Source organism: Enhydra lutris, unplaced genomic scaffold (genome assembly GCF_002288905.1).
Source record: "Enhydra lutris kenyoni isolate GAN:26980312 unplaced genomic scaffold, ASM228890v2 scaffoldscaffold1, whole genome shotgun sequence".
Taxonomy (NCBI): domain Eukaryota; kingdom Metazoa; phylum Chordata; class Mammalia; order Carnivora; family Mustelidae; genus Enhydra; species Enhydra lutris.
Window position 1 is genome coordinate 67,525,847 of NW_019154085.1, and position 17,385 is coordinate 67,543,231.

Genomic DNA, 17,385 nt, shown 5'->3' on the forward strand with positions numbered 1-17,385 from the left:
GAGAGTCCCTACATCAGAGCGTTATTGTGAGGATTAGATATTCCAGGCATACCTATGAGCCTTTTGTATGTATCTACTCATTTATCCTTTGTTAACCTCTGGGAAGTAGACACTATTGTCCCCATTTCACCGATGGGAACACTGAGGCTCAGGGGAGTTAAGTTCCTTGCCCAAACTGGCAAATGTCAGAGCCAGGATTCAGTAAAGCTCTTGGAATAGTAGGACATACAATAAACACTCTTCATAAATGAAAGCTATTCTTAACAGCAATTATTTAGAAGAGCCAGTCAGCAACATAAGGCCCTGAGACTGCCCACAAAATATTAGTTTGCTATTTGGTTAGCCTACCCGGGGGGCAAGGCAGTGGCAGCACATACCACTGCAGTTGCAATGGGTGGCGTTTTCCTCAAGAGGACGGGTGCCTCCTGCTGACTCCGGCACCTTCTCCTCAGAGTGTATCATGTGCTTCTTTCAGGGCCAACTCAGTCACCTGGAACCCTCACAAGATGATGGGCGTGCTCCTGCAGTGCTCTGCCATTCTTGTCAAGGAAAAGGTCTGTACCGCCTCCAAAGAGGAGCTGGCAGCCTTGGTGTCCTTTACGAGGTGCAAGAAGGAAAAAGTGTGGTTTTGTTCGGTCTGGGTTTTGTTTTGTTGGTTTGTTCTTTAACTGTACTTGACAAACACACAAGATTGCCAGCCCCGTTGAAACGACAGGGCCGTTCTTCCCTGCCCTTGTGCCTCCATGAGAGCCAGCGCGTGCCTCCTCTTGGCTTTGCCCTCTACTGCCCTTCCTACTGCTCAGCGCTCAGGGCCCTGTCAACGATGGAAGCTATAAGGGCATCATTTCATTGGCCATCCCTCCATGCTTGTACGAGCAAATGTGAGAGCCATCAGGTGGGCGACCCCCTCTCACCTTAGTCAATAGAATTGCTCCCTGGAACATACCACAAGTTCTTTCCGTGAATCTGCGGTCCCAAGAGCTGAAGTAAATTAGGCAGAACAACATCTACAAATGTCAACTTAGGACAACAAGGAATGTTGACTAAAAAGCGTCTGGAAAGAAGTTAGTTCTTGAAGTGTCTAATAATAGGACCCTGCTTTCAAAAGCATTGTTGCACCAGTAAAATGTGGGTACCCTGAAGCATTCCAAAAATTGATCTCCAGCTTGTAGGAACCAGAACCTGCCCAGGCTCTTTACTATGTTCCTAATAACGTCTGTTAACATTACAGGAGATCCTGGAAAAGACTAGACTTTGGGGATGGGGTCACTTGGGGGAGGAAAATTCTTCACAACATGAGACCGTACCACCCACTGCAGGGAATTCATATCCCCAACCCTTGTCCACTGAATACCACAGTACGTCCCAGTCTTGGAAACAAGCCGAAACGCCCCACACGTTTCTAAATGTCCCCTAGAGGGGACGGTGGGTCCCTTCTTGTAAGCATCAGTCATTTTCTAATCAGAGGGACAGAGAGAAGGGGGAAAAGTTTTTCCAAGGGTGGTTTTTGAGAAAGATACCAGAACAAATGCAAGGCCTTATAAAGACATTAGAAGAAAGGTTGCATGGGATCCCAAGTCCCTCCTTCCCCTACCAACCCCCTTTCAAAGCCATTCCCATCTCTGACCTACAAATACAGATGCAAGCTTGTCTTGATTTTCATGATAGGGTATACTCCAAGGATGCAACCAGATGTGTGCCGGCTACCTTTTCCAGCCAGACAAGCAGTATGATGTCTCCTATGACACCGGGGACAAGGCGATCCAGTGTGGCCGCCACGTGGACATTTTTAAGTTCTGGCTGATGTGGAAAGCAAAGGTACGAAAGAGAGAATTCAGGACGTAGGACAGAAATGCAGTATGCACAGGCTGGCTGGCAGAAGGGAGACAAAGATATATCACAGATAATTTAATATGTGTGTAATCAATATCTGGGTAATTGAGTTAACTGTATGTTCTTTGTTTGCAAACGAGATCACTTTATCCCTTATGTCAAAATCTACTTTCTTTTCATTCAGTCTTCTCAGTTGGAATTAACATGAAGTTTCCTTGTAACTTTCTCTTACAACAACTAAAAATTTTGCCAAGATGAGGACTTTCTCCGTCATCCTTAGGGATGCTGAAACTATTTAGTGCAGATGTAAAGAAATTGCTGCATTATTCTATGCAGAACCCTGAAGTTCTTTATGAGGCCTCGAATCATGGGCTATATGGAACAATTTTTAGTTCTTTTTAAATAATGGCTTTCCCATCATTCATACTTTATATGCTATTCTGGAAAACTACATACTTTATTCTGAGAAATCCTACTGTTAGACTAAGTCATGCTGCGTCGTCATTCATCAATCTTTTAGGTTGCATTTCTGTGACTAGAAAAAAAACAACAAGTAGAGTAGAATCTCCCCCTAAATATGGGTGAGGGAAAGGATTGCCATTTCGATTATTTGTTTCAAAAGTATGTAATCAACTAAGGCAATTTGATTTCATAGCTTTATAGTGCGACTATTGTTTTTATTTACTGACTATAAATTAATTTTAATAATTTCCACACTTAAGATTGTGTCTACTAATACCAAAATGACGAAGTTTTCCAGCAAGACATCTAGTCAAGTGTTTTTTCTGTAGGATGGATTTGATAGATTATTAGTTTTTTTCCTTCATTAAGTCATTTTGTCTTAATATAGAAATAGTCTGATTTCTACCACAAAGTAATCATAGGTATTTTAAGCATATAAGTAGCCATGAATTGCAACAAGAGAAAGAGCCCTATCTTTTAGAAATATAATGACCACATGGCCTACATCAGTAATTTACGTCTTCATTTTGCCCAACAATAAACTCTTGAACCATCTGCCAGGAGTTTGGCTTATAGTGAATTAGTGCTGAGGTGGGACCCCAGTGCGGGCTTCTTTCTCAAGTGGAAAGTGGACTGATGCCTGGGTGGCTCAGTCGGTTGAGCATCTGCCTTCCGCTCAAGTCATGATCCCCGGGTCCTGGGATCCAGCCCCGGAATCGGGCTCCTTGCTCAGCGGGGGGTCTGCTTCTCCTTCTCCCCTTCCCCGCTGTTCCCCCTGCTTGTGCACATGCGCACTCCTCTCTCTCTTTCTTTCTCTCTCTCTCTGTGTCTGACAAATAAATAAAATCTTTAAAAAGAAGAAAAATAGAAAGTGGACTGGCCAAGGTATCACACTCAGCAGTGACTACTTGGAGAGGCTCATGCTTTTGCCTGTGCTGGGCCCTGCCCAGGCCTACTGACGATCCACAGGCCAGCCTTGCGCATCTGCTTGCCTTATTGACAACAACCCACTCAACAGCCCCATGCTGCTATTAATCAGGCTTGCTGGCTTCTGAAACTCGTGCTCAACCAGTTTGCCAAGAGCTAGAGCTATTGCAATCTCAGGGCATGTACTGAGACCGGTGGTTTCCCCACCTGCCTGCCTGCCTGGCCCCAGAAAGCGATGATACTGTGTTCTGTGGAAGGTAGCCTGCCAGGGAGTATAGGGACATGCTTGGCCAGGAGTTAGGGCCAGGGAAGGTGGGTTCTAAAGTAGTATTTCACCAGCTCCGCTATGAAGAACCAGTTGTTATTGTTTTTTAACCTATCATGGACCAATACAATAAATGATGAATTGGTAGAAAAATGAAGTAAAAAACTGTGTAAAGCTTAGACATCAATTTTTCAAACTAGAGTCAGTAGACATAAAATTACTGTCAAAATGCTATTAGAATTTCTTGCTGCTGAATCTCAATTTCTGTTCTCGTATTTGTACGGACCAGTTACAGCTTGTGGACAGCTAGCTACACTTTGAGTACCGCTCTCCTAAGGCAAACGAACAATGGGCTTCAGGTCCAGGCTGTGAGTGACTGGAAGGGAGCTAGGAGCCCTAGAGAGACCAAGTGCCCAGAGACTAGAGTGTCTTCAAAAGAGAGTAGACATGCTTTCTTTTATTGTTTGTGACGCCGTGAAGAAACTGTACTCATTTAATTAGGTAGTTCTTCCTAACACTCTCCAAGAATACTCTTATGCGGATTTCCAATAGACAGGGTCAGCACAGCTTCCTCAAATGCTCATCACAGGAACATGCAACCCATCGCTAACCAACATGACTTTTCTTTTTCTAAACCAGGGCACAGTGGGATTTGAAAATCAGATCAACAAATGCTTAGAACTGGCGGAATACCTCTATGCCAAGATTAAAAACAGAGAAGAATTTGAGATGGTTTTTGATGGGGAGGTAAGTTGTCATCATGGACTTGATGCATAGCATTTCCAGAAAATCTACTGAGGGATGCTCCTGAAGCCATATTTTCCCACATTGCCAGAAGGTGCTTCTGAATTTTTATTTTTATGTACTCTTCATTTAATTCCCTCTGTGTCTAGGAACTTCTCTTTTGATAGCATTGGGAAGACTTCTGCCCTTTGCCTTTTCTAAAATGGTACAACTCTTGACCGGTCCTTTGTAGATAAGAGACTTTACCTGGCACGCTCCTGAGTTGGTTAAGCATCCTACTCTTGATTTCCGTTCAGGTCATGACCTCAGGATTGTAAGTTTGAGCCCTGCTTTGGGCTCATGCACTGGGCATGGAGCCTGCTTAACATTCTCCCTCTTCCCTTCCCCTCCCCCACTCTTAAAAAAATTTTTTTTTGTTTCCACCCTGAGTTCGTATGTACATTGCGCACAATGAGGTACTTGTCATACTAGTACTGACTGAATGCTTGCTGTGGGTACATCCTATGTCATGAACTGAGTTGTATAGTAGTAACCAAAAGAATAGGAGCCAGTGTTCAATAAAAGAAAATCCACTCATAAACCGTGTAACACCACCTACATCATCTAGAAAATTGGTTAGAGGAAGCAGTTCTCTGGCCAGATATGACTGGATAAACTAGGCATTGTTCCCCCTGGTTAGAAGTAACATTGTCTTCAAGGTGGACTTGGAGCTGCCCCCCCATTTTTAAATGATTTTATTTATTTATTTGACAGAGAGAGGAAGAGAGCACAAGCAGGGGGAGCAATAGAGGGAAAGGGAGATCCCAGGACCCTGGGGTCATGACCTAAGCAGACACTTAACTGAGTCACTTAGGTGCTTCTTGAAGCCCTTTTTAGAAAAAAAAAATTTTTTTCTTTGGTCTGAGGGCCTTCTGCCAAATGTACATAGAGCTTTGGAAACAACTTTTTTTCAAGTATTCATAATTTTCTGGTTTGTTTGTTTGTGAAAATTTCTGCAGCCTGAGCATACAAACGTCTGTTTCTGGTATATTCCACAAAGCCTCAGGGGCATTCCGGATAGCCCTGAACGACGGGAAAAACTACACAGGGTATGGAATCTCTCCTTGTCTCATCTAACCCTGTGCAATTTCTCTAACTGGTCAGAACATCCACACTTTAATGTGTCTTTCTAATGGGGAAGAAATCAAAAATAAAGACTTGGGGTGCTAGGAAGCCATCTTGTTACATTCTTTTTGAATCTGGATTGTCCCTTTGCAGGGGGTGGGGGGGGCAGGACGCAGCCCTGTCGTAGGTTGCTGTATGCAGGACAGTTGAATGATATACATATTTCTAGGAACTTCCATATTAAACTATGTCTATTAAAATATCTTTTACAAAGTTCAAGTCCACTCTAATGCTGATTCATCCTAGTTGTTGATTTCTGCATCCATTATAGTATTTGTAGTTGTTGGTATTTGTATTGAATTTATATAATATTTCATTCATCTAACAAATACTCATTGAGCATAGTCTATGTGCCAGATGGATCCTGGGCTCTGGATTATTCAGAAGCCTTAATTTGTGTTGCAGCATATAAGAGTTTTTGTTTTTGTTTTTGTTTTTTATTTTATCATTGTTCCAGAACTGACTTTCAAAAGTCAGCCACACAGTAGTTTCTGAGGGAATTTATGATCGGGTGGCCTCAGTCATTGGAGAGTAACCACTGAAGAGACTCAGATACAAAATGTTTGCCTTTATGCCAGTATAGATACGGATAGTGAAAAGCACATGGCTCTATTTTTTCAACTAAGAAGTGGGTCACATTGTTTAAAAGAGAATAGTGTTAATACTGGTCTTGAGTTTCATTTTGTGTTTTCCATCACAAGGTTGCTCCCAAAATCAAAGCACTGATGATGGAGTCTGGCACGACCATGGTTGGCTACCAGCCTCAGGGGGACAAGGCCAACTTTTTCCGGATGGTCATCTCGAACCCAGCTGCAACACAGTCTGATATTGACTTCCTCATTGAGGAGATAGAAAGACTGGGCCAGGATCTGTAACTGCCCTCCACAGAACACGAGTTTATGGGGATTCCCTTTCCTTTTGGCTCTCTAGAACCACCTCTGTAAATGGCTAAACCACATAGGCTATTTCACTGAGGGAAAAATATAATATCTCAAGAAATATTGTTTAAAAACTTAAGCTTGTTAGAGTTCGTAGGAAATACTGTTCTTTTTAAAAAGTTGCCCACTAGGAACACAGTATATATGTACAGTTATATATACCTCTCTCTATATATGTATATGTATGTGTCGTGAGTGTGGCTTGTGACAGATCACAGCATGTCTCCCACTCCCAGAGAATTAACTTTCCCTTCAGCAGTTACCGATGGGCCAAACATGCTGCAAACCAGCTTGCCCAAGAATCCCAGGAAAGATGTTTTTCAAGATGTTGTGTCATAGGGACCAAGGGACATACTGTTGGTGAGAGTTGACCTCATTATCAGTGTTTCTCCTACCTGAGGTGATGATGAATGAGACAAAGTACCAGTAGATGACAAGAGTCACACTCTCTCCATTAGTATCCTGGTTGGGGAAAATTGTAGCCGAGTCATTGTTACAGGTGTGCTGTTGTTGTATTTTTAAGGACTAATTTGTGTAGATTGTGTATATTTCTGTTGTCTGACCTTTGGGGGGTGGGGGAAGAACACATGTAATGATTTCAATGGACTGTTTAAATTGTAGGTAAATGAGATAATTGCTTATTTATATTCAGAGATTTACCATGCTAAAGAGACGTCTTGTATTTTCTTCCCATTTGTAATGTATCTTATTTATATATCAATGCAGTAAGTTCAGGAAACTGTTTATGGTATTTACGTGCATTTGTGAGCCAAAGAAAAAAGATTAAAATTAGTGAGACTTGTATTTATATTAGAGTGTTCTTAAAGTAATGATCGAAGCATAAGTTTGCTGCCTGAAAGAGAATTCTGATACTGTACATAGAATCATCTATATGGAAATCCCATGACTTCAATAACATCTGCTCTTCTATTATGCTCTCTGTCTGGCTATATGTCTGGTGTTCTCAATGCTTTTCTAGTAACTGTTGGATAGTAACTAGATCTCCTATAATTTTGTAGTAGCTCATGACCAATCTCTGTGACTCGCTTAGCTCAAACCTAAGGCAACGTTTCCGAAGACCTTCTGAAGATCTCCAATGAACTGACCAGGCTCACAACTGTTTCTGAGGAAAGAAAAATTCACACTGTGCGTTTTAGAGTATGCAAGAAGAATATAAATAAATAAAAATATTCTCCATGGAGAATTTGAGCAAAATTTTCTTTTAGTTTGTGTTTCATACACAGAGCTTTCCAGCGACAGTTACATATCACCACCCAGCCCATCCCCTTTCCACTAGCTGCCTTTAGGTGATAGTCACTACCGTTCTTAAGCTGGGACTCAATGCACTGTCATAGGTGCCCAAACCCCTGATCTGTAAAATCATTCTGACTGCAGTTAAATAAAATTTGCAACTCGAGCCCAGAGAAAGAGAAGCCATCCCTGTTTCTCATTTTCCTATTTGCATCTTGGCGTTCCATTCGTGCAGCCATTCAAAACCCGTTTTCTTCCTCTGTCACAGGCACTGTTGTAGGCACTAGGATTACAGTGACATGCATGGCAGACAAATATTCCTTCTAATGGGGATCTTACAGCATTTGGCATCTGTAGTATCTGAATACCTCTAAGATCACAGACTCATGCTTGCTGCTGCTCATGCTTGTACGGTGGGCCCGATTCACTTTTTCAGGAAATACGTCTTAGTGCTGGATCATTAGGAAATAGGTCCTACTTTCTACATTCTATTAAGCTATAATAATACTATTTCACTCATTTGGGATACAAGGAGCTCTCTTATTCAGCACATGGAGGGATTAGATAAGAGTCCTTTGTAATTAGCATACTGACTGCACGCATGACTTGTTGTAAGACCAGGCACCCCAGGGAGATGCTCATAAAGTCACTTGATTCTTTCTGCCCCTGTTCCTTCCAGTCTCCTCTGTGGTATGATTCTTTCCACGCCCCTGTTTGAATTCAGGTCAATCCTACAGATTTATGGCCTCTCAGTTACAAGAACAGATTCATTTTAGCAATCAAATGTCCAGGTCAATGTAATAAGGGAAGACTTCAAATTTTTATACACCAGAGTTTCTCCCTTCCCTGGGTCTGGCGCTGTCTTAGGCTGCAATCCTATAGTGGTAGGGGGAGAGAGGCTGGTGGTGGGACAAGGTCAGCTTCCTTTTTTACTCTTCCAGCTCATCTCTGCTCCCTAGCCACTGCATTTCCCCTAGGGGCAGAGGGGTTAAAGTAAGAAAGGCACAGTTTTAGGTAGCTGATAAATTCTCATCTAGAATGAGGGCCTCTGGTCCATGAGATTTTTTTTCTCATGGGACCATTTGGGAGTGGGGGTGGGGTGGCGATTTTTCTTTTATCAAGGTAAAGTCTAAGATACAACATAATTCATTCTTTATAATATACTGTATACAGTATTCTGTGAGTTCTGATGAACCCATTCAGTCCTGTAACCACCACCACAGTCAAGATCTAGAACAGTCCACCACACCAATAAATGCCCCCTGTCCCCTTATAGGCTGCACCTTTCCCAGTCCCTAATTCCTGGCTACTTCTGGTTTGTTTTCTGTCCCTAGAGTTGTGCCTTTCCTATCGTGTAAATGGAATCATGTAACGTGCAGCCTTTTGAGTCTGGTTTGTGTCACTTAACACAATGCATTTGAAGTTCATCCTGCCATTGTCTGCATCAGTTGCTGGTTCCTTTTATCACATAGTGTTCCGTTCCTATGGATATACCAATGTGTTTCTCCATTTCGTCACAGAGGGAAATTTGGGTTGTTTGCACTTTGGGGCAAGTAAAATTAAGTCACTGTAAATGTTTGTATGCAGACTTGTGTGTGAACATAGGTTTTCGTTTAACCTGGATAAATACCTTGGTATAGAAATGCTAAATCAAACAGTACAGAGTGTGTTTAACTTTCCAAGAAGCTGCTATACTGTTTTCCCAGGTGGTTGTACTATTTTGCATTCTCACCAGCAATGTACACATTTTCTAGTTGCTCCATATTCTCACCGATTGTTGGTATTTTCAATTTTTAAAAATTTTAGCCTTTCTTTTTTTTTTTTTGGTTATAGTTTTATTGAGATATAATTTACATGACCATTTAATTCACCATTTAACATGTACAATTCCCTGGCCTGGAGTAGATTCACAGAGATGTATATCCATTACCACAATAAATTTTAGAATATTTTCATCATCCTAAAATGAAACCTTATACCAATTAGCAGTCTCTCTTCATTCCCACACAAACACTCCCTCTACCCCTTGGAAACCACTCATCTACTTTCTGTCTACAGATCTGCATTTTCTAGACACTTCATATAAATGAAATCACACGATCTGTGGTTTTGTGTGACTGGTTTGTTTCACTGAGCATGTTTTCAAGGTTCATCCATGCTGTAGCATTTATCAAAACCTCATTCCCTTTATTGCTGAATAATATTCCAGTTGGAGATAGACTACGTTTTATTTGCTCATTCATCAGTTAGTGGACATTGGGGTTGTTTCCATTTTTTGGTTATTGTAAATAACACTACTATGAGCCTTTGTATACAAATTTTTATATGAGCATGTTTTCATTCTAATAGTGGTATCTTGCTGTAGTTTTAATTTGCTTTTTCATGAAACACTTTTGAAGCATCCCACTGATGCCCTCCCACCTTATCGCACATGAGGCCATCAGGGTCTCTCCTCCTGCGGACCACTTTAGGACTCAGACCCTCAGCTCTGAGCCCCTTGGCAATCTACCCTGTCCTAACTTTTACTGGAAGCCCTTCTCCTCAGGCAGCACTCTTTTATTTAAAATCATGATGCGGAGTATATAAGGAGGGTATTTTTTTAAAAACAGGCATGTAAAGGATAAAGAATGACAACATGATACTTGAGTACCCACTACTCAGCCAAAGAAATAGAATATTCTCAGTACCTTAGAGTCGTCCAACCTATCATGAACACTTCCTAACAGGATGCTTCCCTTTTCCCAAGAAGTAATCACTATTCTGAATGTTGTGTTAATTACTCTCTTGTTTTTCTATATAATTTTACCACATATATATGAATCATTATTGTTTACTTTTACCTGGTTTCACACTATATAGAAATATAATAATACAGAATATATGTACTTCTGTCATTTGTCTTTCTATTCAACCTTATGATTTTGTAGGACCAGAGCTAACCTGTAGAAGGTCTTTGTGCAGTTAAAAAAATTAAAAAGACCCTCCCCCTCCCTTCAGGGACAGGCATCCCTGTGCCATTGTGTACAGCCTGGCACATGGAGCATAGACTAGATTGCCGTGCCTACTGAACCCATTGCCACAGCCTGCAGTCACAGTCTTATGTGGTAGCCTCATGTTTTTGAGATTTACCTTTGATGATGATTCCAGCCAGGATGAATTCATTTTTATGGCTGTTTCATTGCATAAATATACTTCAGCTGGTTTATCCATTTTATCAGGAGTGGGTATATGGATTTTTTCTAGTTTCCTACCTTTAGGGCCAGTGTCGCTGTGAGCATTCAGTATTTGCTGGCAGGTGCATGTGTAAGAAATATTTTTCTAAGGTTTATATCCAGAAGTGAAATGGCTGGGTCATGTTGTTGAACTTCACTGAGTAAAGGAGAGTGGTCATACCAGGTTTCACATTAACCAGGGACACATTGTTCCATAACCTCACCATCACTTGGCCTAATAATTTTGCCAGTTTAGTGAGTATGAAATGCTATCTCATTGTGGTTTTGTCTTACCCTGATTAAAAATGAGGCATCTTTTCACATTTTTATGAATCATTTGTGTTCTCTCTTCTAAGAAATACCTAAATCATGCCTTTTGTCCAATTTTCAATTGAGTTGTTTGTCTTTTTCTTATGATATTTAGGAGTTCTTTATACATTCCAATTACTAATTCTTTTTGATTATAGGTTTGGCAAGCATCTTCTCCTAATTTGGAGCTTGAGGTTTTATCTGATTAATGCTCTTTTTTGAAAACGTAAGCTCTTAAACTTAATGTAGTGAAACAAATCAGTATTTATCATTATATTTTCTACTTTTTTGTGTGTCTTAAGAAATTCTTCCCTATCCTAAAGTCATAAAGATATTTTCATATATATATTGGCTTCTAAGTTTTATGGTTTTATTCCTTTCACATTTAAGTCTCTATTTGTCTTGAATTGATTTTTTTTTTAATATTTGGTTCTCCTTCAAGAGTGAGAGCTATTATTAGCTCTTGACTCTTCCATATAAATTTTCATATAATTTTAGAATCAATACAACAAGTTCCACAAAAAAATCCTACTGGAATTTTATTGAATCTGTGGGTTGGTTTGAAGAAAATCAGTATATTTTCAATATTGAATGTAAGTAATCATAATTATAGTACATATCTCCATTTAACTAGGTCATCTTCAATGTCTTTCAATAAAGTTTTACAATGGATACGCACAATTTTTGATAGGTTTATTCCTAGGTGCTCTATATTGTTGTTATTTGAAATGGCATTTTTTTAAATTGAAGTATAATTAACATATGGTATTTTACTAGTTTCAGGTGTACAATATATGGTTCAATAATTCTATACATTACTCAGTGCTCATCATGATAAATGTATTCTTAACCCCCTTGATCTATTTCACTCAAAAATGGCATCTTTTAAAAACTACATTTTCCAGGGGCACCCAGGTAGCTCAGTTAGTTAGGCATCCAACTCTCGGTTTGGGCTCAGGCAATGATTTCAAGGTTGTGAGACTGAGCCCCATGTCGCGCTCCACACTCAGCAGAATCTGCTTTATATTCTCTCTCTCTCCCTCCCCCTGTGTCCCTCTCTTGCTCATGCATGCTTGCTCTCTCTCTTTCTAAAATAAATAAATAAAACTTTTTTTTTTAATTCCATTTTCTAACTGACTGTTGCTGAGGTATGCAAATGTAATTGTCTTTAGGGTGATGATTTTTGTATCCAGAAAGCTTGCTAAAACTCAAATGATTTTGGTTCTCTAGTGTTTTCTAAATAGGGAAATATACCATCTATAGATAATGACAGCTTTGTTTATTCTTTTTTGATTCTTCTACCTTCCCCCACCCCTTTTTCTTGATATGCTGCACTGGTCAAGATATGCAGTACAATGCAGAAAAGAAGTGTTGGTAACAGGCACCCTGGCCTTAATCCTGATATTAGAGGGAATGGTTGCACAAGTCATCATTCAGTGTTATGTTTCCTTTAGGTTTTTTTCATAGATGCCCTTTACTGGGGTAAAGAAATTTCTTTTTATTCCTAGTTTGCTAAGTTTCTGCAATAAAGAAATATTTAATTCATGTAGTATTACTCATAAACAATTTGTTTTCCATGTCTTTGCTTTTTTTTAATGAAATGATTTGGCAGTTTTATTTCCACATTTCACAACACAGATGAAAATTACTTTTTTTTTTTTTTGGTCCCACTACTTAAGTGGACACCATAATGGTACAGGTGGGAGGTTTTATCATTGACATGTGGCCTCCCATAGGCAGCCTCATTCCAGGAGCAGGTCCCACTGGCATCACCCCAGGAGGAGGAGGACCCATCATTGGCATCATGGGAGGGTCCCCCATATAGGGTGCTGGCATCATACCAGGGTGAGGAGGACCCAGAAGACTGGGGGTGGTAGGATCATTGTCCCTGCAGGAGGAGAAACAGCAAATGGAGAAGGAGGTAGATTTCCTTATTGAAAAGCAGGACTCATTTTGTTGATCAGGCTCTGAGCCTGCTCTTCCATCCATTTCTCATAGTAGTCTTTCATATTCTTTTTCTGTTTTCTACCACTCAGTGTGTCCTCCTCACAGATGGAGAATCATGGGTGAGGAATGTGTCACAGCCGTCATGTTAAAACCTAGACATGTTGCTCTGTAGGCCATTGGCCACTATGTCCTGTGCCACCTGGAAATGACCTCCCTATCTTTTTGAGTCCATTTTTGCAAGTTACAATTTTCAGGAATTTTTGCATATTTTTAAGTTTTCAGATTTATTGGCATAAATGTGTCCATAATAACCTCTTCTTTTTTTAATCTGTTGCATCAATATTTAAAGTCTTCACTTTCTTCCTTATAAGGTAATTTGTGTCTGCTTTTTTTTTTAAGATTTTATTTGTAAGTAATTGCTAAAGCCAACATTGAACTTGAAGCTTGAACTCACAACCTCAAGATCAAGAGTCACATGCTCTTCCAACTGGGCCAGCCAGGCATCCTGCTTTTTTTTTTTTAATTGGTTAATATCAGCAGGGGCTTGTCAGTTGCATTAAACTGTTCAGAGAATATCTTGGTCAACACTCTCTATTGTATGATTGCTTTTACCTCATTAATTTCTGCTTCTGTGTTTATGATTTCCTTTCCTCTACTTTTTTTTTTTTAAGTCTTATCTGTTGTAACTTTTTCTAAATTCTCAAATTCTATGCTTTGGTCATTAATTTTGAGCATTTCTTCTTTTCTAATGAAATATCTAAGGATAGATAGTTCCCTCAAGCATCCATCCCTTTAGCTATATACCACAAGTTTTGATACACAATATTTTGTTGTCCCTCAATTCTAAATGTGATGGATTTGTTGATTTTCCCTTGTAGTTTAATTTTTGCTGTTATTGGGTATAAACAAATTTATAATTGTCATATTTTTCTGGTCATTCATAACTTTTATCATTATATGCTGATCTACTTTTTTTTGCCTTTTTTTCTATTTTGTCTGTTATTAATACAGCTATACCACATTTCTTTAGCCTTTGCCTAATATATGCTTTTTCCTCTTTGAATTATAATATTTACATATCCTTATGTTTTACTTGCATCTCATATAGCTACATTTTATTATCTTTTCCATCTTTGTCATTTAACTGAAGGATTTCATTTCTTGTGATTACTGTTATATTTGGATTAATTCTACTGTTATTTTGTGCTATTTGTCCTTTCCTTTTATGTTTTTTTCCTTTTCTTGTAAAAGATTTTAATTAATTGAGGTTTGTCTTTTGTTTCTGTTATTCTTGGGTTTTAACTTATGAGACTATAACTGCTCATAAGCTACTGTCTTAGGGTAAGTGATGTCTATTTTTCATCACTTACCCTAACTGTATTAGCACAAATACTATACCATCTCAAAAGTTAATAATTTTACTTTCCTCATAAATCATCTAAGAACCTTAGATCACTTTGACTCTGACCGTCATCCACCCAGCATACATGCCATTGTTATCCAGTATTTTAGGTCTCTTTTTTAACTGTACAATCTGTATATTATTAATAGTTTTATTGAATAGATTTTTGCCTAGTTATACCCACATATTTACCACTCTATTTATGCACCATATGTTCTCACATCTCAGACCTTCCATTTGAGTAATTTTCTTTTCCTTGATCTGCATGTGTTTGAACTTTTCTTTACTGAAGCCTTTTAATAGCCACTCTCTGAGAATGGGCTCTCTAAATTTATTCCCGGGCATCATTTGTGTGATTTGCTGCCTTGAAGCTGGAAAGGGTAACTATTAGATAAGGTGACTTTGTTAAACAGGAAATGTTTCGGTCACATCAAGGGGCCCTGCTCCTAGGCATTATGGGGAATCTGTTATCCCTTACAGATAAAGGAAACCAGATACATGCATCAAATTTACCTGCAAGAATCTTAAAATCCTTTAATCTGACCAAATGATATAAAGCAATTTAATAAAAGGCATCTTACTATATTGGGGCTGAAAATTGGAATTTTTTATAATACAAGGTTGCTTTAACATCTAATAAAACCACTTCCAAAACATCTCCTCTTAATTCCCTTGGCCTCCATAATAAACGTCTGCGTTTTATGCCTGCCTGGCATCTAGTCTTCCCTTTTCTGATCATATTACTCTAATTTTCCTTTGACAGAATATCCTTTCTTTATTCTTGCCCAGTGTAATTTGAAGGGATGAGCCCACTCCCAGATACTAGAGATTGCCTGACTTGGGTGTGGTAAATCAGGACATTCCATCCCCTGGACCATAGGGAAAGGAGACTTGACCCTAGACAGGCTGAAGATATTCTTTAAGTGAGATCATAAAGCCATAGACAATAAGGATTCCATGAGTAAGGCAACATGTAAGAAGCCTAAGCAATCTTGGCTGTGACATAACAGATGGAGCATGGAGGGCCCCCACCTTGGAAGCCTACACTATGTTCACACTAAGATTCTTTAATAAGGGCTCAGTTTGTTCAAACAGCTATATTAGTTTCCTATTGCTGCTCTAACTACCACAAATTTAGTGGCTTAAAACAACATAAATTTATGTTCTTATAGTCATGGAGATGGAGCTGAATTCCTTCCGAGGCTCTAGGGAAGACTCTATTCCCTTGACTTCTCCAGTTTCTAGAGGCTGTCTGAATTCCTTGGCTCAGAGCCCCGCTTTGCATCTTCATCTTTGACTGTCCTGCTCCCTTCTTTCCATTACAAAGACCCTTGTGATTACATTGGGTCTACTTAAGTAACACAGCGTAATCTACCAATCTCAAGATCCATAATCTAATCACACCTGCAAACTTTTTTTTTTTTTTTTAACACCATGTAAGGTAACGTATTCATCAGTTCGGGTTGGGAGTACAAGGCACAAAGACATCTTGGCATGGGGGTGGGGGGCAGGAGTGCTAAGGGTAGGCTCCACCATGAGTTAAATTCGCATTGGGGGCCAAGATACCTCCCAACAAAAACTTCATCTAAAGAAAAGAGACCATTAATGGTTTAAGGACAATGATTTGGTACGAACAAGAATCTCTTTAAGTTCAGCAGGTAATGTCTTGTTGAGATTTTAATTTTTGAAGAGGCAGCCCTTAGATTATTCCCAAGAACTAGTGTCGGGAATCTGAAGAGGAGGTGGTAAGAAGAGAAGCTGTTTCACTACAAACTGTGAGGCACGCAGAACACAAGCTGGTATGGCTTTGTAGCCAGCCACCTAACAGAGCAGAATCCACATGGGGATTTCCGGGGAAAGGGCCATGCCTTATGTCTAGATCTCACATTATTGGATTAAATTTGGCTTGAAAAAAAGATTCTAATGATAATGGCTTCCAAGTGGTTAACTTTCCAGGGTATTTTTTTTCCCCCAGCCATAAATACATTTCAAGGTCTCAAGGGAAGAGAAAAGGGCAAAAGGGACAAAACTAGCCCGCTGCCAGGAGTGCAGATGTTTCTGCTCCAGTGCTGGGACTCCTTGGCCATCAGAGTGCTCCTCAGGTCACTCCAGCAGGCCTGAGTGGAGGAGCAACAGGCAGACCCAGTGGCAGGAGGACGTGGCTTGGTGAGCTGTTTCAGACTTTGCCTGCGCTCCTGGTCCTCAGAGCATGTGTGTGTGAGGGAATAGGGGCCTGAGGAATGGTTTTGTACTCCGTAGTATGTGTCTGAGTGAGGTTTTTCTGTTTGTCCCCAAACTGGTGCTTAGATCCAATTAGGGAATCAAAAAGCAGTAAGACCACATTCTAAAGAGAACTAACCACCATTAAGCTGCTCTCCTGGCTCACAGCTTACTTCGAGGTGGTAGAACTGGCCCTTCCAACCCTAGTTGTGGCCTCAAACCAGACTTCCAACCTCACCTCCTCCCCAGAGAGAACAGAAGCACTTGGTTAGGACTGTGAGTTGGGGCCAAACAACCCAGAGCCACTGGACCCTGGCAGTCAAGGGGGAGGAGGCATCCCAGAGAAGCCCGAGCCCCCTCCACTAGAGGACGGCCCCAGCTCACCCCCCACCTCTCCAACCTCAGATCCCTGGAGGTGCAAAGGCAGGACAGATTGGGAAACGGACTGAAGAGCTGGATCTGGGCAGGGGTCCTGCGTCCCAAGCCTGGGAGGTGAGGGAATCTGGGGGTGAGGAGTGTGAGGGGACCGGGCTTCTCTGACCACCTCAGGGCTGGCCTCGGGGTCTGGGGACACGGGAGAGCCACTGTTGTGCAGCGACCTGACAACCTGACAGACGCCCGCAGCGAACCCATGTGGAAGGTTCTGGAAGATGTCACAGAGTGCGTGGGGATGGTGGGATGGCTCACAGGGCAGCCCACACCTGGCGTGAG

At 40.5% G+C, this 17,385-nt stretch overlaps 1 protein-coding gene across 1 annotated transcript in view; it reads left to right on the forward strand.

Moving 5' to 3' along the window:
- LOC111149803 (glutamate decarboxylase 1) overlaps positions 1-7,742 on the forward strand; it is a 42,114-nt gene extending 34,372 nt beyond the window's left edge. The window contains exons 13-17 of the mRNA XM_022507120.1: positions 476-554; positions 1,669-1,818; positions 4,127-4,234; positions 5,230-5,319; positions 6,097-7,742. Coding sequence (XP_022362828.1) covers positions 476-554; positions 1,669-1,818; positions 4,127-4,234; positions 5,230-5,319; positions 6,097-6,270 — 601 coding nt within the window. The 3' untranslated portion in view covers positions 6,271-7,742. The remainder of the gene's footprint in view (positions 1-475; positions 555-1,668; positions 1,819-4,126; positions 4,235-5,229; positions 5,320-6,096) is intronic.
- Positions 7,743-17,385: the final 9,643 nt, after the last annotated feature.